Source organism: Urocampus carinirostris, chromosome 6 (genome assembly GCF_059441175.1).
Source record: "Urocampus carinirostris isolate Australia breed hairy pipefish chromosome 6, RoL_Ucar_1.0, whole genome shotgun sequence".
NCBI classification, from domain to species: Eukaryota; Metazoa; Chordata; class Actinopteri; order Syngnathiformes; family Syngnathidae; genus Urocampus; species Urocampus carinirostris.
This window is the reverse complement of record NC_142354.1, coordinates 7,019,319-7,043,333: the sequence shown is the minus strand read 5'-3', so window position 1 is coordinate 7,043,333 and position 24,015 is coordinate 7,019,319. Positions and strand designations below refer to the sequence as shown.

Sequence of the window (24,015 nt, the reverse complement as noted above, 5' to 3'; positions counted from 1 at the left end):
TGTTGTAAACTGGTCGTCTCCAAATGGCCTCGTTTGGTAACACCTAAACCTACTCTTGGAAAAATGCCTCAAATACAATGTTTGGTTGTTCCGATTGTGATAAAATTTGAAAAGGTAGCACTTAAGACTTCAAGCTATTGTTTTACCTACTTTCCAGCTAAGATGCACATGCTGCACTCATCTGCAAGCATTTGATTGCAAACAAAATAAAAACCTATTTCTTTCTGTGTGTTCCAACTCCATGTTAGTAACGTTATTATTATTTCAGTCTGGAACAAAACCTCAGTGTTAACTTTAATTGGTTCAAGAACGGCATTCAATTTACTTTAGGGACGTCTTGGATTTAGATTTAAGGCGAAAATCAAAGGAACGTTAAGGGGTCAAGTATGTTAATGACATCATACGTGTTTTGAAGTTTGACAATTTTAAATAAATAAGGTTATACGAAAATAAAAGACTGGTCGAAAGAAATCAACCCTTTATTTTTGTGCTTTCACCAAACGTGTTCAGGCGCCCCAGAACACTTTCAAACGTGGGCAAACTCAAACTATTGTAAGTGGGTGTGGAGTGGAAACCGTTTCTTGCTGATGTGTCTTTACCGGAAGGTGACGTGAGGTGAGGCGACGGTCTTTTGCGCCCCCCAGTGGTGCAAGAGGGAAGGCTCATCTAGTGCAACCTGCCTGTAAATGAGCGCCATATTTCTGCTGTGTCATTGTGACGTGGCCGCTGAGTCACGAGTCCGATTTCGGCCTGGTGACTCACTCTCGCGATATGTAAGAGTAAGAGTGAGAGTGAGAGAATGAGTGAGTAGTCGCCTTCGCTAAAGCCAGGAAAACGGTCCAACTCACGAAATAGGGTCAAAATATGGCCCAGCGCAACAATTGATGTGGCAAGTGCAAGTGAGAGCGGCTGTTGAGAATGTCACTATAAAGCAGGATCGGGAACCAATGGCTCACGGACCATATATGGCTCTTTTTATGAGTAGATATGGCTAAAGTTTGACTGCAGCTCATTTCTCTGGGATTCCAAGGTTTGGAAAATGACTGCTGATTCGGTACATGCAAAACCAAGCAAACACTAGAGAAATAATGGCTCATCCATCCATCCATCCATCCACTTTCAACTATACTTAACAGTCAGGCTAACACCAGCTTACACAGTTGGTTGCAAAAAAACATTTAAATGGAAGATTGTTAAACTATAAATGTTCCCCATAGTTAACATGGATTCAACATGGCGGCGCGCATGGATGCTGCGGCTAGTTGCTCTCCAGCTAATCTTCTATTTATTGCCGTTCTTTTGTCTTTTTTGCTTTCATTTTTGGACACATGTGTGGCCAAAAATACTTACAGTAGGGACGAACTTATTCGGTTGGGTGGGCGTCTAAATTACGACTTTTCGGGCACTTTTTACACCGCCTATGATATACCGAGCGAACTTCAAAGAGATCCGGCATCCTTGTGGACAACTATTCCTTCTAATAAACGACGACAACGGCGCCGTAAAGACAGAAAACAGAAGCGTGGTTGCCGTGCGTGTAGATGTGTGAAGCGTGCGAAGTCTAAGGAGCAAGAAGGACGCGACGATGTGACTAATTCCACCATTCATTCCTCGCCGGACAACCGACGCTTTACACTCAACGCTCACGAACGGCCCCAACGGCGGCATCTTTTGACGATCTCTACAAAGACTACAAAGACTTCAGCTAAGTCAAATGATTCAGCAAAGCTAAAATTTGGTCTTTTAAATATTAGATCGCTTGCTCCTAAAGCTTTACTTGTTGATAACATTATTCTTGATTATAAACTTAACTGTATGGGTCTTTGTGAAACTTGGTTACGCCCGGATGAGTATTTAGCGCTAAATTATGCTTCACCCCCTGACTACGCGAGTAGCCATGTAGCACGCACATTGAAAAAGGGTGGCGGTGTCGCGCTCATTTCTGAAAAATCGCTCAAATTTAATCCTCGTACCTCTAATAATTACAAGGCGTTTAAGGCTCTTGTGATGCGGCCCTCTCTATTGTCAATTTATATAATAACTATCGCGCACCTGGGCCATACACAACTTTCTTAGACGAATTTGCTGAACTTTTGTCTGAACTAGTAACCTATGCAGACAAAATTATAATTATGGGGGAATTTAACATTCATATGAACTCCCCACTCAGTTCACTTACTATTGCGTTTAGGTCTCAAATTGATGCATTTGGTTTCAATCAACTGGTTGATTTGCCAACCCATAAATATGGAAACACGCTAGACTTGATTCTGACTCGAGGAGTTTTAACCTCAAACATTATGGTGTTACCGTGTACTACCGTTATCTCGGATCATTATTTAGTTACATTTGAGGTGCTAGCTAAATGTAGTGTTAAAAAAGTTGAAGGATTTAGCGGACGCAATATAAGCACTGGCACAGTTTCTGAGCGCTTTGAACTCTTTCCTTCAGACAATGGCTCGATTAACTCACTCATGAATGAGTTCAATACCACCCTGACTAGTGTCCTGGATTCAATAGCGCCCATAAAGCTAAAATCACGTCCTAAAAGACGCATGCCTTGGTTTACTGATGAAACTACAACCCTTAAACAAGAATGCAGGAAATTGGAAAGAAAATGGCGCGCTACCAAGCTTGAGGTTTTCCATCAAACCTGGTGTGACAGCTTGTTAAAGTATAAAGCGGCCCTTGCCTCTGCAAAATCGGCCTACCTTTCAAAGGTGATTGCGTCTCAAAAGAACAATCCCAAAGTCCTTTTTGACACTGTAGCATCGCTTACAAGGCAACAGACTATCGCAGATAGTTCGACGCACTCTGCTCATGACTTAATTGTCTTCTTTACTAAGAAGATTCAATGCATACAGGAAGAAATTGCTAAAGAAATTATTAATACCACACATATTAAAGGGCTGAAATCTACAGATGCACGACAGGGTGGCTGTCCAGGGAAATTGTCCGGTTTTAGTGAACTGTCACTTGATGATCTCAAACAGGTGGTGAATGCGGCCAAACCGACAACTTGCCAATTCGACCCGCTCCCAGGTTCACTTATTAAAAGTCTTTTTGGCGTCCTTGGACCTTCAGTTCTAAATATTATAAACATATCACTCTCCTCAGGTGTAGTTCCAGCAGCTTTTAAGTCCGCCGTTAGTAGCCTAGATGGTAAGGCGCCCGCTTTGAGACTGGGAGGTCGGTGGTTCGCGCCCCGGCCGAGTCATTCCTAAGACTTAAAAAGTGGTCGGCGGCGCCCTCTGTTGGCTGCGGCTGCATCGGCTCGCTACAACGGGTCAGGTGCAATCGACATTTCGTTCTGTGTACATTGTTACACAGAATGACAATACAAGGAAATTATTATTATTATTATTATTATTAAACCCACACTGAAACGACCCAACCTTGATCCAGAAATCTAAAGTAATTATAGACCTGTGTCAAACCTACCTTTCCTTTCTAAAGTACTTGAAAAAGTAGTGGCACAGCAGCTGAATGATTTCATATCCGAGAATAACCTTTTTGAATCCATGCAATCAGGATTCAGGGCTAACCACTCTACTGAGACAGCTCTGATCAAGGTAACAAATGATCTCCTACTGGCAATGGATTCTGGCGCTTCATCACTTTTGCTGCTGCTGGATCTTAGTGCTGCTTTTGACACAGTGCACCACAATTTCCTACTAGAACGGTTGGAAAAATGGATTGGTCTCTCAGGAACCGTCCTCTCGTGGTTCAGATCCTACCTCTCAGATAGGACGCACTGTGTTAAATATGGTGAAATGACATCTGAGCCCTTTAATGTTACCTGTGGTGTTCCGCAGGGTTCAGTGCTTGGCCCCCTTCTTTTCAGCATTTACATGCTTCCATTAGGTGATATTATTCGCAAGTACAATATCAGCTTCCACTACTTACACTCAACTATATCTTCCGTTGGAGGAATCTCCCACACTAAACTGTGTAAATTTGGAGACCTGCCTCATTGAGATAAAAGAGTGGATGTCACTCAATTTCTTGCGTCTTAACTCTGAAAAGACCGAAATGTTAGTCATTGGTCCATCTAAATGCCATGACTTATTCTCAAAAACTGCTGTGAACATTGACAAATGTCACATCACACAGAGTGACTCAGTTAAAAATTTAGGTGTCATATTTGACCCCGATCTATCATTTGAAATGCATGTAAAGAAAATTACTAGAACCGCTTTCTTCCATCTTCGTAACATTGCTAAAATCCGTTCAATACTGTCTCAGTCGGATGCGGAAATTATAATTCATGCGTTTGTTACCCCCCGTCTCGATTACTGTAATGCACTACTCTCTGGTCTCCCGAAGTCTAGAATCAAGTCTCTTCAGCTGGTACAAAATGCCGCAGCGAGGCTTTTAACTAGGACAAAAAAGTACGATCACATAACACCGATTTTGGCTAACCTGCATTGGCTCCCAGTTAGCCTTGGATGTGATTTCAAGGTTCTCTTAGTATTATACAAAATCATACATGGACTTGCTCCCTCTTATCTTTCAGATCTGATTTGCCCTGAAGCCTACGATCTGAGAGTGCCGGTCTTCTGGTGATCCCAAGAGCAAAGAAGTGTTCTGCTGGTTCGAGAGCGTTCTCCAGTGGTAGATGTGGGTGGATCTCATTCATTTCATACGTGAGTCAAACCCTCATGTTGAGGTTTTGAAGATTTTCCTTGGCCTCGTGTAGGTTTTAGATCAGGGGATGGTGTAATAATAGTCTGTAGTTTGCAATAATCTGTGGTCTGTGCAGCCCTTTGAGAGTCTTTGTGATTAAGGGCTATACAAATAAACATGACTTGACTTGACATGACCTAAATGAACGTTGTGAAAGCGAAATAAATATATTACAACACCATACATTGAATAAGGCAATAGCCTCCTTTCACCATTGGCGGGTCGTCAAAGCCTGAAAGGTCTTCTCTGAATCATGCGATGTTATTATTTTTTTCCATGAACACTTAATAAATAATTCTAAATTGTCTGTCAGCTTCCATTCATTGCTTTTCCATTGGTTGTGCTGCTTCAATATGTGTGCTTTCATATTCAAGCATCTAACCAATCACATTAGAGCCATTACTTGTCGCCAGGGTCAGTAATCTGCCCGGAGGCCTTCACAAAAACTTTTGAGGCCGTGAGATGACATAACATCAGTGTTTGATAATGCTAATGGTTTGGCCAATCAGATACTAGTTGGCATCTGAGCACCTGTTAGCGGGGCCTTGGGAAACATCATCAGTTTCACAAACTAAGATTGGGTACGGTGCGGTAACAGAAGTTTTCCAACGAAATTGGAAGAAATGTCCACTGTGTCCGTCAAATTGACATTTTCAGCACTAAATCGAATACAAACTTATGCCATAGATTAGACAAGAATGGCTCTAGTTTCAGCAATAACTACGATCGTGATAGAAAAGTGTCATGATTACTTAATACACTCACCTGTGCGCGCTCGTTTGACGCCAGCTGCTGCTGGTTACCTGATTGTTTTCCCCTCCTTTTTAAGCTCAGTGCTTTCACTCGCCTGTTACACATTTTTACTCTGACTGCCGTCAGTCCTGTTTTGTCACCCGTTCCCCACTCGCCTGTTCCTGATTTCCCCATTTGTCTCTGGCTACAACCCGTTTTTTGACCCCGACCATGTTCTTATCTCCCGTCCCAGCTAACGATTCGTTTTTTCCCGTTTGACCACGCTACAATCTCCCGCTCCGGAAGATCCACTTCCGCATTCCGAACGCACTCCGATCCCGTGAACGGCTTGCTCCCCTCGCCAAGCCATCACCGGATCGCTGGCGCTTGTTTTTCCACGTTAGCTCAATAAACTTGTGAGTTAGCGTTACGCATCTGGGTCCTCCTCCTGTTCTGGTCTTGACAGAAAATAACTTCTTGATGAAATTGAAACGCCCGCCACTGCTTTTAACCAACTTTTATGTAACACTAAATGCAATCCATCCATCCATTATCTGCACTGCTTATCCTCAGTAGGGTCGCGGGAGCCCATCCCAGCCATCTTCGGGCAGTGGGCAGGGGACACACTGAACTGGTTGCCAGCCAATCGCAGGGCACACAGACAATTCGCTCGCTCATTCAGACCTAGGGGCAATTCGGAGCGGCCAATTAACCTGACATGCATGGAAACCGGAGTGCCCGGAGTAAACCGACGCAAGCACAGGGAGAACATGCAAACTCCACACAGGAGGTTCAATCTCATGACCCCAGAACTGTGCCGCACATGCGCTAACCACTGCTCCACCGTGCTGCCCACTAAATGTAATGTTTTTTGAAAATTATAGTCTGTTACATGTGCACGCTGCAGGAAGTAGCTAGTCAATCCTAATGCGGAATGTGCATCCATGTTGCGTTGTGAGAAATGTAGTATTTGTGAAATCAAAAGATCTGCAGGCTTCCGGCTTGCTGCAGTATATAGGCTGGTTGTGATAATGACTTAAGATCAAAACCTCGACTCTGACAAACGCGAGATAGACCAATGTCACGTTCTCGATGGGATCATCATAGCCGATTTGATGTTTGTGACATTTCCACTCTCCTGCGGTTTTATAAAAAAGATGAAAGGGGAATTGTGCATCTGTAATGAAATGTAGTGATTAGAGGTTTGTTGAGTGCATCACAACATCCATTAGGGATGATTGGAAGCTATTTTAAGGGCGAGTAACAAGAGCCCTGTTAAGACCATGAGTCATGTGTTTATGTTACCTGAGATCCGAGAAGTGCGTCAATCCACAATACAAGCAAAGGTGAGTCACTCCACCTGCCGGCTTTATTGTTCTCAAAGTCGACAAACCTCGCAGCTTTCCATGAAAACAGCCAGACCATTAGGGACACCGCAACATTCTAATGATGCGAGATAAATTGATGACATCTTATGTCATCAGGTGGAAAATCCACTTTGAGAAAATAAACGCATGCCACAGTTTTCTTATGTACCTGCAAGTTGAGCAGAAAGTATTTGTGGTATAAGCTGAACTTTGATAACATTTTATTATTTTGAATTATCAGTCTTGACCAGGGTTTAGCAACCCAAAATGTTGAAAGAGCCATATTGGACCCCCCCAAAAAAATCCCATGTTTGGAGTCACAAAAAATGAAAAGCTTTTTAAAAGGGAAACACATACGGCAACTACTTTTTGTCACTAATTAGCGCAAAGGGCACCCAGTTTTATTGGAATTTCTAAAATACAAATTTAGCTAGACAACTTGCTAAATAGCTATAAAAAAAGTAGCGCGATAGTTAGCTAGAAAAGAAAACAGGTAAAAAAAAACAACAAGGTGCGAGATCGATTGCTTAAAGAGTTAAAAGCCAACTAAATAGAAGGATAGTAAGCTCAAAAAAGCTAGATAGCTAGCTAGAAATGAGGGTAACATTTACCTTGATAACTACTAAAAGAAATACAAAATGTTTGCAAGATAGCATCCAAAGAATGTACAAAGCTAGCTAGCTTGCTAAATAGCTAAAAATGTAGGAAAATAGCTGCTACAAATGAAATGAAATGATTTGCATTTATATAGCGCTTTTCAAGTCAATGACTCTCCAAAGCGCTTTACAATGTGCTCCACATTTCCCATTAGCGGCCTTGCAGCCATCTAAGGCGCTAACCTGCTTATTGGTGGTATTAGGGGTTCAGTGTCTTACCCAAGGACACTTCGACATGTAACACAGGCGAGCCGGGATTCGAACTGGGATCCCTTGATCCCAAGACGAGCGCTCTACCTCCTGAGCTACTGCCAGAAAGCTAGAAAAAACTGCATATATTTTGCGGATATGCTTTTTAAAACCCATAAATTTTGTTTTTTTGTATTTCCTGTCAAATGAATCAATAAAAAGATGAATAAATACAACTGTTGAATACACGAATAGATTCTCATTCTGTTCTTTTAAATAATTACTTAAAACTAGTTATCAACACTTTAATAAAAACGTTTTTGTATATGAAGCCCATGAACTGAAATGTATTTATTTAAATTTCTAAAATAACAATTTATCATGCTATTACTATGTCAGTCATTACCGGGTCAACCATTAAAAATAGGGTGGACTCAGTCAACCAATATATTTTTTTTTTTTCTAGAAAATCATAATGACCAAGCACTGGTGAGCTATTTTCAGAAAAGGGCTGCAGGCACCTCAACGTTCCTTAGAGGGTACCACATTGGAGACCCCTGGTATATATCTATATCCCTTGAAAAACCATTGTTTGAGTCATGTTGATTGTCTTACAGAAACCATATAATTTTCCGTTATCAAACATTTTTGAAACAGTGTCAGGGAGCCGCTAGGGAGCGCCAAAAAGCCCAATGTGACTCATGAGTCTCTTTTTGCAGACTCCCGGTTTAGGCACATTATTTGAGCAAGGTAATGTTTACATTACGGCGGTACAGTGGTTAGCGCGTGTGTGGCAGAGTTGTGATGTCATGGAATCGAATCCTTCTGTACAGATTTTGCATGTTATGCCCGTGCTTGTAGGGGTTTACTCCGGGCACTCCAATTTCCTCCCACATTCCCAAAAACATGCATGTAAGGTTAATTGGCGGCTCCAAATTGTCCCTAGGTGTGAATGAGCGAGCAAATTGTCTGTCCCTGTGTGCCCTGCGACTGTCTGGCAACCAGTTCAGGGTGTCCCCTGCCCACTTGCAATTTATCTTAACGGGACACAGTGTAATATTTGACGACTAGATGCTGCTGAAAAAAAAGCTACAAAGGGAAAAGCAAAAATTAAGGAGATTCAAAATGACAAAACAGCACCATTAGTCTTCTCATTTCTTTGCCTAGCTTTTTGCAGGTTTTTTGTTGAGGGTACCTTTAGCAGCAAGATGGCTGACAATCTAGTTGATGCTCATGTTACCTCAAATAAATTCAACATCTCCACGCTACGAGAATTTTGAAAGAAAAAAAGAATGCACATTTGTATGATAATTCATCTATTTCTGTCCTACTATTCAAATAAATATTGTCTCGTTTTTAAATAAATATTTTCTTTGTAGTAGTAGGATGTGCTAAATAAATCACAGTGTCCCTTGAAACTTCTGTAACGACCGACAGTGGACCCAAATGTGTAACGTTTAACACAATGCTGTTGAGGGATCGGGGAAGTCAGGGCGAGAGGAAATAGACTGCGATCTGGTGCTCAATGGGCAGGAAAAAAATGCTTGCCTTGCATGTGCGGAGGTTCGCTGACGGACTAACAAGGAGTGAACGAGAATGACGTGCTTAAATAGGAGGATGACTAATTAGGGAACGAGTGGCAGCTGGGGCTGAAAGAGTGAGCGCAGGTGAGGGCAATTGAAAAAACATGACAACTTCAGCATTTGATAACTTTACTCATCCAATGCTTCAGTGTGCCGGGGTACACTAGTGTACCGGGAGACCTTGTCTAAAGTGAGGGGGGAAAAAATCTTAACTTTGCTTGAAAAGTAAGCCATTGCTCAATATTGTTGCTTTTTTCTGGTAATCAACCGAACAACTAACATTCATCCATATCAGATTACTTTTTTCCTTTTATATCCATATTATCTGCTCATTATGTTGTACAGTATATTTAATAACTATATTTGTTTGAGGATGTGCTGCAAAATTATAGAATATTATATTAGTTCTACAAAAAATGTTAGAACAGGTAAAAAAAATACTTGTTTCACTGGAAGATAGGTTTTGCTTAATCGTAATATAATTCTTGATATTTGTATAGAAAAAAATGCAATTAAACAGTTTTAAATTTAGCAAAATCCAAATTGACAACGTTATTGGCCAAAATAAATAAAAATGAGAAGAAAAACCTTGTACTGTCATTCTAGGACACAATATTTTTTTACTTAAAAAATGTAATACATTTTTGTCCCACTTGCAGATCATTTTTGCTCCTTTTAGGTACAATCTTTATTATTTTCTAGACAAACAATAAAAAAAAGTAAAACTTAAAAATAAAGTAAAATCCAAACTTACAGAACAATTATTAACCAAAAGTGTATACAGTAACTCATTTTACCTCAAGATCAAGGTGATCACAAATGATAAGGAAAACTTGACAGTCAATTTAGGGTACATGATAATTTAAGCTTTAAAAAAAGGTAAACTGGTGTTGGAAATTATTTTTTAACATTTTTGAGACTGTGTGCCCCAAGGTTTTATTAATAAACATTAAGTCTGCCCTTGCTCCCCAAAAATTGGGTAACACGGGACATATTGTATAAAACACATGCACGGCCACTTCAAAGTATCATGATCTATGTGTGTGTGTGTTTTGGAGGTTAAGGTTTATGTTTGCTATAACCTTAAAACTCATGCCCTTGATTGACCTTGGTTGGAATTCGAGAATCAATGATTGAACCCTCATATTTGATTTCAAGCGTCAATGCCGGGTTAGTGTGACCCAAGTCGCGCTTAATCATCAATGGAAAACTAAAGAAAAACAAACCAAACTTCATTTTCATGACTGAGGGGGGAGTTATATTTTAGCAGGAAAATACTTGTACTCGGGAGACTGCGTTGTCAAGAACAATTCGAAGAAAGCCTTCCAGATTGTAAAACACCTCATGCAAAGCAAACGGGCAAAAGTCAGCATCATTGTGAATGAATGAATGATGCCATATCGTTCCATCCATTATCTGCATCGCTTATCCTCAGTATGGTCGCGGGTGCTCTGGAGCCCATCCCGGCCATCTTCGGGCAGTGGGTAGGAGACACCCTGAATTGGTTGCCAGCCAGTCGTAGGGCACACAGAGACAGACAATTCACTCGCTCATTCACACCTAGGGACAATTGGGACCGGCCAATTAACCTGACATGCATGTTTTTGGAATGTGGGAGGAAAACCCATGCACAGGGAGAACATGCAAACTCCACGCAGGAGGGTTTGTTCTTACGACCTCAGAACTGTGCCGCACACGCGCTAACCACAGCCCCGCCGTGCTGCCCCTCTTATATCATGGTATTCAATATTCCCCAAATACCTTTAATATTGCTTTTATTCTCATGCAATAAATTGGTTTAATATAATTTCTTTCTAGCTTTTGATATGCCCATAAATGTGTTTTTATACGTTTTGTATCGGGATACAGCTTACTTATTTCTGAGTTTAATACAGTGTTTTTCTTCTTGCAAGCATTGTATAAACCCTTAGGTATCCACAGATGCTTTACTGATTTATTGTTAATATTAATTTGTCACATTGGACGTTTTATATTATACTCTGTATTGAATATTTCCAAAAATATATCGAACGCACTATCTACATCATCTGTACTATGTATTGTATTCCAGTTTTGTTTAATTAAGTTGTCATTAAAAAAAAAAATAGTCTCTTCAGTTCGTTTGTAAATATATTCAATAGTTGATTACTGACTAGTAAGCTTATCATCATATACTGTAAATACGGTACTGGAAGGTGGTTGGAAATTTCACAAACCAATAATGCACAAATTCAATATTATTTGTAAAGATTTAATCAAAGAGTGTTGCACTGAGTGAAGTAATCCTACTAGGTCTGAAACTCATGCTGTACATTCTGTTAATATAGTCATCAGTGGTTTGATGGTTGTTTGGATTCATCAGATGAATGTCGAAATCTCCAAAGATGAATAGATTTTTGTTGCGTATTGCTGACTATGCCAATAATTGCCAATTTTGAACCTGAATCTTCTGTGCTCATATATAGTGGCGACTCCTCCTGTTTTGTTTGATCTATTTACGTAGTTTTAATATAGTAACTGAAAATCGACTCCCTTTTGATCGTTTAACCAGGTTGCAGAAACTGCAATGTGCTATGTGGGTTCTCAAACTGCTGCGAGTATTCTGTAATTGCTCCAAAATTTGTATACATACTTCTACTGTTTAGGTGAATCATTGAGAATTTCCCTTTGGATTTACCGTACAATTTTCAGGATAATACTTGCAGGTTTTTGAGCCAGTTGTTAAGAAATGGTTATCAGAATCAGCCAGTTCTAAATAATTATAGTCAGTGTGCGCAATACATCTCAGTTCCGGTACCTCTTGGTCTAATATATTTTGATTGGGTCCTATTTCACTGTCTGTCATGAATGAGTTTTGAATAAATATCATTACATTAGTGTATCAGTGTTCATTTTACCTCTGAAAAGTGATGGGTCCCGGGGACTCGCATGCTCAAAAATCTTTGGGTCCCAACAGAGATTTATGGGTCCCCAAAATTTAGTGTTATCGAGGTTGAAATTGTAAATAGACCACAAATATATAAATAAATCTATATATTCATTCAGTTTTAATAATCACACTTAACTGGTAATACGAAGCAGTTATCACTTCAGATTTTCAGTTCACAAAAATACTGTACATTATACAAAATAATACTGCTGAAATATTAGTCTCTATATTCATGCAGTTTTAATCACTTCAGATTTTTCAGTTCATATATTCTTCGTGGTTTGCTGTCCCGCCACAGTTGTAATGCCTTCTCAAGGTCCAATCCATTATCATCCTCCTCATAGCATTCTTTTGTTTATCTTTCGTTGATTCATTCGCTTGAAAACACGTGTTTTTCTTGCCTTCGCGCTCTTCAGAAGAATTTTTTCATGCCTTAATTATTGCCGTTGTTACCACTTTCTGTATTATGTTTCGACTTATTACCGACACTGAAGAAATTACCATTTTTTTGTTGATTTGCACCTAATACCAACTGTTTTTACGGAGGCATACTTCTCTTTCACTCGACAACCACCAAAACAATGACGTCATCTTGAAGCAGCGAGATCTCGTTTGCTGAGATCAGCGCAAGACCAAAACAACAATGGCGGATTTGCCTGACGAAAAGTTTGGAGTGCGGTAAATGTTTGTTTAAAAAAGGACAATTTGAGATGAGTCAGCAGACCAGCGTTTGACCTGAAGCATGTGAATGCCTGCATGGACCAGCTGGCAGAGATAGGAAGCTGCGTCGTGGCTGTCATAGACTTTCTGGACTAGTTTACAGGCTGGAGTCGTCGCTGCTGTCATGCATTTTCCGGACAAATTTTCAACATGTTACCTAGTGTTTACTATGTTTGTGTACTGTAATGCTAAATGTAATTCACCCTGGTCATCCTGGAAGGGGGATACCACTTGTGAGGTCCCTTCTTAAGGTTTCTCTTTTTCCTCACGCTGAGGTTTTGAGTTGTTCCTTGCCCGTATGTTGGTTTAAGATCAGGTAATTGTGTCATTGAAATCCTGTGCAGTCCTTTGAGACATTTTTGTGATTAAGGGCTGTAAAAATAAAATTGACTTGACTGACTTGCTTTTTTTCGCTATGTGAGCATTTCTATTGATTAAGTGATCATTAAGTTAAACATTAGTATCTTTGAGTTTTCTTCCCTGCTTCATCAATTTAACTTTGTTCTTCCTGTTAGAAAATCTTAAGATCACAGCTGGAAAACTGTTGCTTCATTGGTAGAGGGTGGCAAGCTTCAATGTTATCCATGTTCGGTGAGAGAGACGCCACCTGTGCTTTGGCACCTGCAACAGCCTCCTTGCCGGGCTCCACCCCGTTGTCGGTACCGGTCGAAGCTGCCCTTGCATATGAGTTGGGTTTGATCCTCAGCCCGGTCACAATGACATTGTTCATCCTTGAATATTGCTCCAAGTCATCAACTTTCCTTTCTAATATATTTTATCTTTCTCCACAACTTGCATCCTGAGTTATTTCACCTCAGCCAACAGTTTAAGTAGCATATTTTGTTTGTGATATCTTCAGCCTTGTTTGCAAGAAAGTCCAATGTTTTTTTTCATTTCTTCCTTCTTGTCCGAGGCATGATCTCTTTTCGGCCCCATTTTTACCTCCAATCAAGACCCTCTGAAGTCGCCCTGCTCGCATCAGCTCACCCATCAGTTGACCACGCTAGTTAGCTTTGCTTAACTCCACGCCACGGCTCGAAACCTCTCCTTGCAGCGAAAACCATCCAGCAGACAGAAAAAAGCCAAAGACAAAAATCATCAAAAAGAAAAGGAAAAAAAGAAAGTCCTCAAAGTAGTCGATTGCTCAAAAGAAGTTTCACGAAAAGCCGACCAACAAACCAGAGCATTCAGAATAAGGCCGGGAAAAAGTTGAGAGAAGAAAAAGGGCTCTTGAATAGATGGACAAATTACTGCTCCAAACTCTAAAACCACCCGACACAGACAGACCATGAGGTCCCTTCGAATTCTGGCCCAGGGGAAAGTGGCAACTTCCCTATCAGAGAAGCAGGAGGCAGCAATAATTAGCTGAAGATCGGAAAGTCTCCAAGAATCGACAGCATCCCATCAGAACTCATACGAAATGGTAGTGAGCAAACTATAGACATCTTGACAAAGATTTGCAAAATAATCTGGCAAACAGGACAGTGGCCATCTTTATGGAAAAAAATCGATAGTAATAATACTACCAAAGAACTGAAACCAACTACAGAACCATCAGTCTCATTTAGTGATGCAAGTAAATTTTTTTCAAAGGTCCTCCTGGACAGACTGAAACCACAGGCTGAAAACATCCTAGCTAAAGAAGAGGCAGGTTTCAGGGAGGCAAGGAGCACCACAGAACAGATTTTTAATCCGTGCATTTTACATGAGAAGTTTCAACACCACCAGAGAAACTACCATTACGTTTTTTGTTGATATCAAGAAGACGTTTGACAAAGTACAGAAAGCTGCTTTCTGGGCCACAATGCGAAAGGACAACAGTGGCCAGAATCTGCCACTGAATCAGAGGCTGCAGTCGCTTTTTTGTTGCTCAGTCTGTGTTAGCTCATTAGATGTCCGTGTGTAATTTTTGCCAGGTAGACCGTTTTTCTGATTTTTCTTTGTTTTACCATTACTGCATCCACCTGCAACACTAAGCTAGGGCCAAAACGTTGCTTAAAAAACGCGTAACCTCTTCGACTAAAACGTAAAATAATATGGCGACTGGCTTGCTAGGGTGTTGGTATTCCTCCAATGAAGTCACAGCGCAGGATAACTAAATTAAACTGTCTTCAAAATGCATTATCTTGGGAAATAATTGGAATATACCAAGGGAATATGTAGATTTTATGCAAAAATAATGTCATATTTTCTCACATTTTGGGTGTTTATGTATTTGGGAATATCTTTAAAGGTACGATGATTAATATTCAGTTTCATCAAGCGGTGAACTAGGATATTACAGCAGTTTTGAAGCCTCCGTATCTTTATTACCTGTCTATATACTACAGTCCCAAATAAACAACTCATTTTAAAAGAAGGCACCAGGGAGTCATTTGACATGCACTGTCAATATAATTTTGATGCCGATGAAAATGGGCTGACACAAGAAAAGGAAAATAACATCTCAAAGTACATTCTGTTTCTTGGCCCCCTCGCAGGGAGGCTCTAACTAAATGTATCTATTTTTTATAAAAATAAGGCGTCTGCGTCATACATCACATCACTGATGCAGAGAAAAAAAGCAATATATATGTGTACAGCGCTAATTTTGAACAAGAATATTAACAACCAGACAGTCAAAGTGTGATGTTACTGTGGCGACTGTGGACGCTACCAAGCTCCAGCACTATCAGAAAATTCAGGACTCTCAAGTCTGAGTCAACAGAAACTTAAATTCGAGCCCACAAAACAGCATAAAGATTTTTTTCATACAAATGTTGCATCGAGTTGATAAGCATTCCTAACCCTGAACTACATCCCTAATGCTGAGCGCGCCACCATGTGGCCAAAATGAGTAAAAGAAACATTTTAGATCTTGTTCTCTTCATAGCCTGCTATGACGTTAACAAGTACAAAAAAAAACACTTAAAATAACCAACAGTCATCTCTGAGGATTTTGTTCAACCCTAAAACTGCAAACGTATCTCAATTTTTTTTCCATTTCTTAAAAACGCAATCTTCAGGTTCAGTCAACAGGGTACTCTGGTCACAAAAAATAGCATTAAAAAATTAATTCTAACAGGCCTAAGGGCCACGTTCATGACTATCCAAGAAACCCTACTCGGTGGGGAGTTTTTGGAAAAAAATAAACTAGTACCCACATAGGAAGTGACTCCTCAATATCTAGCAGTGCTGTAAAATTCAAAATGTCATGGAAACGTTCAACTTTTTGTTTGAGCTAACAGCAATTCATGGAAATGAAAAACTAAGCGTTGTCTCTTCAAGGGAGCCGTTTTCTTTGTGAATGAGGACAAATCAAATCAATTGTACCTCTAAAATAAAAACAGCAAATTATAGTACTGTGCTGCCCTCACGTGTGGGAACAGCTTAAAACTCCCATTTTAGGTCCTCATGGAAATAAACGGATAAGGTCCAGGAAACGTCCACAAACTAAGAGGCAAGCCACCTCATTAAACAACTTAAATGTTTCAGCGTAACAAAAGGCAAAAATCTTTTTTGAAAACAGAAAGTCAGGCACGGCACTAAGCAAAAAAATAATAAAATCAATCAAATAGCGTCCGTCTCATTTGTGATTTGCCGGGGGAAGAAGCAGGGGGGCCGAGCGATCATTGGTGAGGGTCCTCTTGAGCTTCACGCTTCGGATCAGACGCAGCATGTCCTTGTCCCCCCTCTCTTGAGACAGGAAGTCTTGGTCCTGGTCAGAGGATGTATGGGGGTGCTCCTGAGTGGAGTAGCCTGGAAGGGATTCATCTGGCTGGGGCTGAGAGGCCTGGAACTGGGACCTCTGCTGGTGGTAAAGCTTCTGTTTGTCTTGCTGGTTTTGCAACTGGGGTTGAGTCTGGAATTGGATCTGGGGCCGATTCTGTTGCTGAACCTGCTGCTCTTGGTGATACTGTTGCATCTGCACTTTGTGGTTGAGTTGTTGGAGTTGCTGCTGCTTGGTGACACTGCCTTCTGGTGGAACGGTGGGCACAGGAGCAGGGATGGGCATCTGACCGGGCACCAGCTGGTAGTACGGAGAATACGAGGAGTTGAAAGAGGATGGAGGGAGACCACTCAGGCTTTGTGTGGAGGTGAAGGCCTTGTTGTAACCTAAACCTCCTCCAGAGGATGTAATGAAGACGTTCTCATCGCTGCCGGGTGTCAAGGCTCCCGCGGGAACCTGCGGCGTACTGATTGGAATGGGCACCCCACTTGTGATTGTGCCACGGCGAAACGCTGGCTTGGTAGACGGCTTGCGGCGAATGGTGGCAGTGGCGGACAGCTCCGTTTCGCCAAGCAAGCTGACGGTAGAGGCAGGACGCTTGGACTGGGAAAACTTGCGGTACTGGAAGCTCAGATCAGAGTTCCTCGGGATGGTGGAGGACTTGTCGAAGTCAGATTGGCTGCCGCCGATGTGCGACAGCTGGTGAAGAGAAATGGAGTCGCTGTCCCCGTGGAGGGAAATTGACTCATAGTCAACTGGAGGAAGAAGGAGAGTGACGGTTACTCAACATTGTCGACACAAATCGATGAGAGAAAAAGTTAACAGTGAATTCCATTGTCAACTATTGTCACCAAACATTTTCCCAATACAGAAGTGGCAGCGTTAACATCAAGAGCGGATACCAAAACTTTTTAAATTTGGGAGCATTTTAGCCTGGATACAGCCAATAAAAAAACGAATTGCAAAGTTTGCAAAGCAGACCTTGTATATCACGGCAGTACCTTTTTTACGCATGAACATTTACAGAGAAGGTAAGACAGTTAAATGAAATGAAGTCTGACTCGCCTCGGTAAGATTCAAGTAACATTCAAGCTGATGCGGTTTTGATGACATGCGTTGCACATTTTATTTGTGTATATTTTGCTAAAAGAGAGTGCTTGAACGACAAACGTATTTAAATTAAATGCGCGCAGCCCGGAAACCAAACTTCAGTTGTTCAAATTTCAAAAACAACAAACGTCAGTTTTTAAAACGGTTTTATTTCAAACGGTTAACAATGGTTAACTTTTTATTTTATTTTTACAGACTTTATACTTCACAAAATGCTCACAATATTTGTTCAATTTGCTATTCTACTGCTGCTGAAGCTCATTAGTTCTATTCTTAGTTTACACGAGGGGGTGGCCAACCCGGTACTCAAGAGCTGCATGTCCTGCATGTTTTTGGAGTTTCTCTGCTCTAATACAGGTAATTCTAATCACCTTGATCATTATCAAGCTCCCACACGGCTTGCTAACAAGCTGAAATTTTGCATTACCTGAGTTGGAGAAGAGAAACCTCCAAAACATGCAGTATATGCGGCTCTTGAGTACTGGGTTGGACAACAATGGTTTAAACAGATAGAAAATGTTTACTTGATTTCAATTTCCCACATATTTACCAGTGCTTAAAAGATGGACAGAGGATTATTTATGTCCCAATTGATGACCACTGATCAGAATTTGTTTTAGATGTATTTTCTTTTACGTTTTGTAAAAGTCCAAGGTACGTCCAATAAAATAGTACTCATAATTCAATTGAGGCCATGTTTAATTTAAAACAAAATTAATAATTATCCATTCATTCGTTTAGTTGTTATAGTAGTCGGTGACTCGTAGACTACAACAATAGTTTTTAGATGCAGCCCTACTGAAGATGACAAATTTCTTTCATAGAGGACATCATGGGTGAATTCTAGACGGCGGTAATAGATTCGTGGCATTTCCATTCAATTTACCTGGATTTTAGATGCAAGTTAATGGATGCAGAAACGAGTAACTACACAGCTTTTAGTGAAAGAGATTCGAGCATAAGAAATAGGCAAGGAAAAAACAGCCGAAGTCCTACCAGAGAGGGGAGGCTCTCTCTTTAGAGCTGGAAGAGAAGGAATGAGTTTTAAAAGCAGGGAAACAAAACAAAACCGAAATGAAGAAAGACAAACGGAAGTGTTCAAGGTGCTGAGGCGAACTAAAACGAGCGCACACGTGCGGGTGAATGTGCGTTTCTTACCGTGCGAGTGGATTGTGTCTTCAGAGCAAGAAGGTGTTGTGGTCTGCGTGCTGTAACCGCTGGAGCAGTGCAGCGAGTCGCGGCTACTCCGAGCCGTGTCCGCCGTCAACGTGCCCAGAGTCAAGGCCAGCTGATCTCGGGCTGAACACGACTGCAGGGAAAGACGGAAAAGGTAATTATAAAGCCTTGGTCTTTTCCCCACTAAATTATCTTAATATATGGTGAAAGTAAGATCTGGCCTAAAAAAAAATCCAGCCAGACCCAAACCCGGCCAGCGGGTATAACAGCCCGGACTAGCCCAAGCCCAACAAATTAACTTGATTTGAGGGGCAGTGCCCGAAGCAAACACGGATACTCATACTTTATTTGTGAGGACTTGGGAGGAGGATGGAATGGTAATTCAAGTAGATTACTTATATCATAATAATAATATAATACTTTATTCCAATCCTCCTCTGTCCAATGTCTGTTCTTTTGCCCACGTATGGCTTTTTATTTGCCACCCTGCCTCAAAGGCCAGCATGTTTGTGGGTACTATTTATCGAAGCTGCTAATTGAGGACCTGTAAAACTAGAGGCTGTAATCTACTTGTACTCCTGCTTGGTTGTACAGCGGGGCCTCACACTTTTCTTTCTACTGTGGTTATTGCTTTTTTGTGCTGTTCTCTGAAGGGAGTAGTACACACCATTGTAGGAAATCCTTATTTTCTTGGGAAATCCTGGCATAGAATAGACTTAATTTCTTAGACTGTTGAGTCTCACAAGTAAGTTCTATTTGTCTAGCCATTGTGAATGTTTAATCACACCCGCTGAAGTGATGCTCCGTATTACTTGACTATCTCAAAGTAAGGTAAGTCAGTAAGTCGGTTTATTAGCTTTTCTCACTAGCTAAACTGTTTTCAGCTGTGCTAATATAATAAAAGTGTTTTAAAACAATGAGCAAACAATATACAATTAGAACACTGGAGTGCAGGTTGCTGGAAATGGGCTTCTATACATCTATGTAGATATCATATTAAAACCAGACGTTAGCATAAAGAATTGTTCTTTACCTAAAAATATAAGTAAAGTTCGAAGCGACCCAAAACTTTTGAATGATAGTGTATGAAGAGATCATATCCAGGCTATTGGCTGCACTCTACAATCATGTGTTATTGTGTGTGTTACCTTGCCAGATGCAGACATGGCGCGGGCCCGCTCGCCATGCTGTGTGTAGGCAGAGTGTGGAAGAGCCAGGAGGCCATTCTCATTGCCCAGCCCAACAGAAGCCATCTGATAGTTTGAGCCTGCTGCATCCTGACGCAAATACAGAACATCAGTTTGAAAAACTGCTTGGAGCGAGAAAAATGCGAAGGAACATCTAAAAGGGTGTTGCAAGTGAACAAGACTAAAAATGGATGACAATGGAAGTGATGTCAGGAATACTGGTGGCGCAGTTGTGTGGAATCTGGGTACCAATTCATTATTAACGCCCCTTTAAAATATCAGCCAAGAGAACAAAATTTTATGAACAAATCGGATCATTACTTAAATTTGGGTATGAGTCTTGGTCTGAAAATTTGGGAGATAGTTAGAAAACAAATTTAGAAGTTATCAAAATATCAGCACTGTCATGTGATAAAATGCATCTCAAATATTCGTTATCTTACTCCATTGGGTTGGCAACCCAAGAAAAGAGCCATATTGGACCCCCCCCCAAAAAAAACACATTTTTGGAGCTGCAAAAAAATAAAAAGTTTCATTCTAAATTATATACATATACACATATATATACACACATATATGTATTATATATATATATATATATATATATGTATAAACATACGTATATATACACATATATACATACATATACGTATATATACACATATATACATACATATATGTATATATACACATATATACATACATATATGTATATATACACATATATACATACATATATGTATATATACACATATATACATACATATATGTATATATACACATATATACATGCATATATGTATATATACACATATATACAGGCATATATGTATATATACACATATATACAGGCATATATGTATATATACACATATATACATGCATATACGTATATATACACATATATACAGGCATATATGTATATATACACATATATACATACATATACGTATATATACACATATATACATACATATACGTATATATACACATATATACATGCATATATGTATATATACACATATATACATACATATACGTATATATACACATATATACATACATATACGTATATATACACATATATACATACATATATGTATATATACACATATATACATACATATATATACATATATAGATACACATATATACATATATATATACATACATATATACACATATATACATACATCGTCTTAGCCATCTCTCAACCAAAGTTAGATTCAAGAGTTATTTAAAGAGTAATCATTCTCTAAATCTGTTAATATTAAATGTATTGTTGCTTTTGCGTTGAAAAAGAAAAGATCCAAATTCTTTTTGAGGGGGAGATTTTGCTTTTTCACGCGCTCTTCATGATATGAAACGTGTATGTTCATATCAAACTTTAGATGAGAAACCAAAGCCTAAAACCCGACATTTTTGTTTATAGCCTTAAAAATATCTGTGTTTTATATTTTCAACAGCAACTGAGAATAAGAATAACAAATGACAAATTGTGCAGGCACGAGGAGTTCAACGACACGAGACAGGGGAAATGCGATGAGGGTGAGGCTACTACAATGCACCAATGAAACAAAAATTTGTTGCATCTCACTTTTGTCCTATCTCGGCGGCTGACACGGCGGCCTGGCGCCGTGCCAGCGACGTAGCCGTAACGTCTGCTGCTGCCTTGGCGGCCGCCAGGGCGGGAAGGGGCGCTCCCTTCGCTGAGCGAGCGGCCGCTTTCGTCGCAGCCGATCGGAAGATACTGGGACGAACGCTGCCACACACAGGAGGAGCAACGTTTCCTGTTTTGGCTCTTTCATTTCAAACCAGAAGCTAGTCTAACAGATTGTTTGCTATTAGACAAGTAGCAGAATCTCTCAAGATCACTAGAATTAGACTTGAAGCTTGCTTTATCAGAGTTCACACCGCAACTGATTTCTGCCCTTCACAATCTTATGGACACACTGAGTTGCCTCAACATCTCAAAGATGCATATTTAGCAGATTCTACCACCCTGAATGCAAAAGTTAGATGGTTGAGAAATCATTTTGGGCACTGTTATACCAATTTGGGCATGTCCCCAGAGAATATGAGCATCAGCCGGTGGACATTTAATCAAAAATAGATGGTGTGCCATCTCCTTTTTTCCCCCTTCCATATTGAGAATAAAAAGGTCAAAATTCAGTGGACAAGTCTCAGTGAAAACAACTTTTGTCAGGCCACGTTTCTCAAAAAGAGGATACCATCAAGTTTGTAATCAAAAACACATTAATGATAAAGTTTTGTTTTGTATGGTTTTTACATTTAGCACAGGCAGGTTGCTACTCTAACTGCATGTTTGTGAATATTGACAGGAGGGGAAGGTTAATGTGAATAAGGTTTTTACAGTTAAAATGGCTTATTTTGTATATGGTTGGAAGACACCCGCTTATGACGGTTAGAAAATTAAGGCTGACTGGTGGATGGAGAAGTGAACAAAAGAAGATGCTAATAGGGGCAACAGAGCTCGATTTCTCTGATATGAGGAGCAGTTAAGGTAGAGCCATATGTGGACCTTGAGGAACTTGCTAAAACTTTGAGTGATTCATTTGGGACGGGGGCATTTTTAAGGAAGATTTAAAAAAACTTAAATGGGCAACCAAAACGAGTTTTGTGTGTCCAGAATGGCGACAACAGCGTTTTGTTGGTTCCGATGTGTATAACTGTCAGCAGAATGAAGATATTTCCACGTTGAAAATGACTCTGCCACAACAGAAACTTGCATCTAATGCAAGGTTAACATTTCCGGTGGCAGAAAAAAACAGAAAATACACCAAAAATAATATGGCACTTAAAATATAAACACTACACAAAGAGTTTATGGCAGCCACTCAAAACAACACATGGACTCAACCGAGAGTTAAAGAGACTTTGCAGAGGAAAAAGAACATGGTAAAAGATAGCAATTAAGGCTTAACAACGATTAATCAGTAAATCGCGCTTGATGACCAACCTCTGAGAGTGGTACACAACATTGGCTTTAGTCATCTCTTGGAGCAACTGGAGGCCAATTTGAGAGACCCACCCATCATCATTTAGGCATATGTGTTCTTCATAGAGAGGCATGTGACCACCTACTTGTTCCTTTACAAGATGTACCATATTTAGAAATTATAATCGACATTTGGAGTTCTCTGTGTGCCCAATTTCCCTTCTGTCTTACAGCGTGTTGGATTGTATATATTTCAATTTTCGGGGCATAATTTTGCATGCCCAGCACCTTTGTGATTTGCATACAGCTCAGAATATGAATGAGGCTGTTGAAATATACTGATCATTGGGAAATAAACAAAGAGGGTGTCCACGTAATTTTGAAGGACAATCCCTGAAATATAAAGAAATTGATGGCTAATATACAAGTAAAAAGTCTCAACTGTTTTGCTTACAGCTTTTAATTTGTGGTGTAAGAGGGTTTGCAAATGCTATGGGTTTTGTGCACCACTCCAAACATTCGCCCATGACCTGTTCACGTCTGGAAGATATTCAGATCAATATACATAAAGGAATCAGGCCTCTACAGCAGGATGTATAAGTTAGGTGGAACAGTATTTTTATATGTTAAAGAGTCTCTCTAAGCAGAAATCGGCTCTCAGCATCTATTCATCTGACCATGGGCTTCCAATAACGATGACATTAAATCAGTGGACCCTAATGACGAACATAGCTACTGTGTTGGCTCCTTTTGTAGAGCTGTCAAGGTTTAAGAGCAAGGAGACTGCAACCAGAGCAGATGCAATCCCCCCCAGTTACATTTTTTATAAACATACTTGCATTCAACTTTTCACAGACAAAGCTTTTAGTAAAATGTATTTCAAAAGCCCAGAGATGTGTGCTGTTCCAGGAGAATGGTGACCAGGGTATTAGACATATGAAAAGTACTCTAGATAGATAGATAGTGACCCATTGTACTGCAAAGCCAAGTTATTGGTTCCAAGAAAAAGTCA

General features: G+C 40.1%; 1 protein-coding gene and 1 long non-coding RNA gene across 5 annotated transcripts in view; one reads left to right on the top strand and one right to left on the bottom strand.

The window, feature by feature from the left end:
* Window positions 1-816: 816 nt before the first annotated feature.
* Window positions 817-23,598, top strand: LOC148363678 (uncharacterized). 2 transcript variants are annotated; one of them, XR_015850684.1, is made up of 4 exons: window positions 817-4,646; window positions 18,864-19,011; window positions 20,014-20,289; window positions 21,511-23,598. It is a non-coding gene; the product is annotated as an uncharacterized LOC148363678 (long non-coding RNA). The 2 variants fall into 2 exon arrangements; XR_015850683.1 differs by lacking the exon at window positions 21,511-23,598 and having other exon boundaries at window positions 20,014-20,562.
* The window catches only part of mtss1 (MTSS I-BAR domain containing 1), a 59,432-nt gene continuing 50,649 nt past the window's right edge, over window positions 15,233-24,015 (bottom strand). The window contains exons 11-15 of one of the 3 annotated variants that reach the window (XM_088337651.1): window positions 21,642-21,806; window positions 20,006-20,134; window positions 18,840-18,990; window positions 18,678-18,704; window positions 15,233-17,326 (exon numbers count right to left, since the gene is read on the bottom strand). In XM_088337651.1, coding sequence (XP_088193777.1) covers window positions 16,428-17,326; window positions 18,678-18,704; window positions 18,840-18,990; window positions 20,006-20,134; window positions 21,642-21,806 — 1,371 coding nt within the window. In that variant the 3' untranslated portion in view covers window positions 15,233-16,427. The remainder of the gene's footprint in view (window positions 17,327-18,677; window positions 18,705-18,839; window positions 18,991-20,005; window positions 20,135-21,641; window positions 21,807-24,015) is intronic. The other 2 variants (XM_088337652.1, XM_088337653.1) reach the window with 2 other exon arrangements.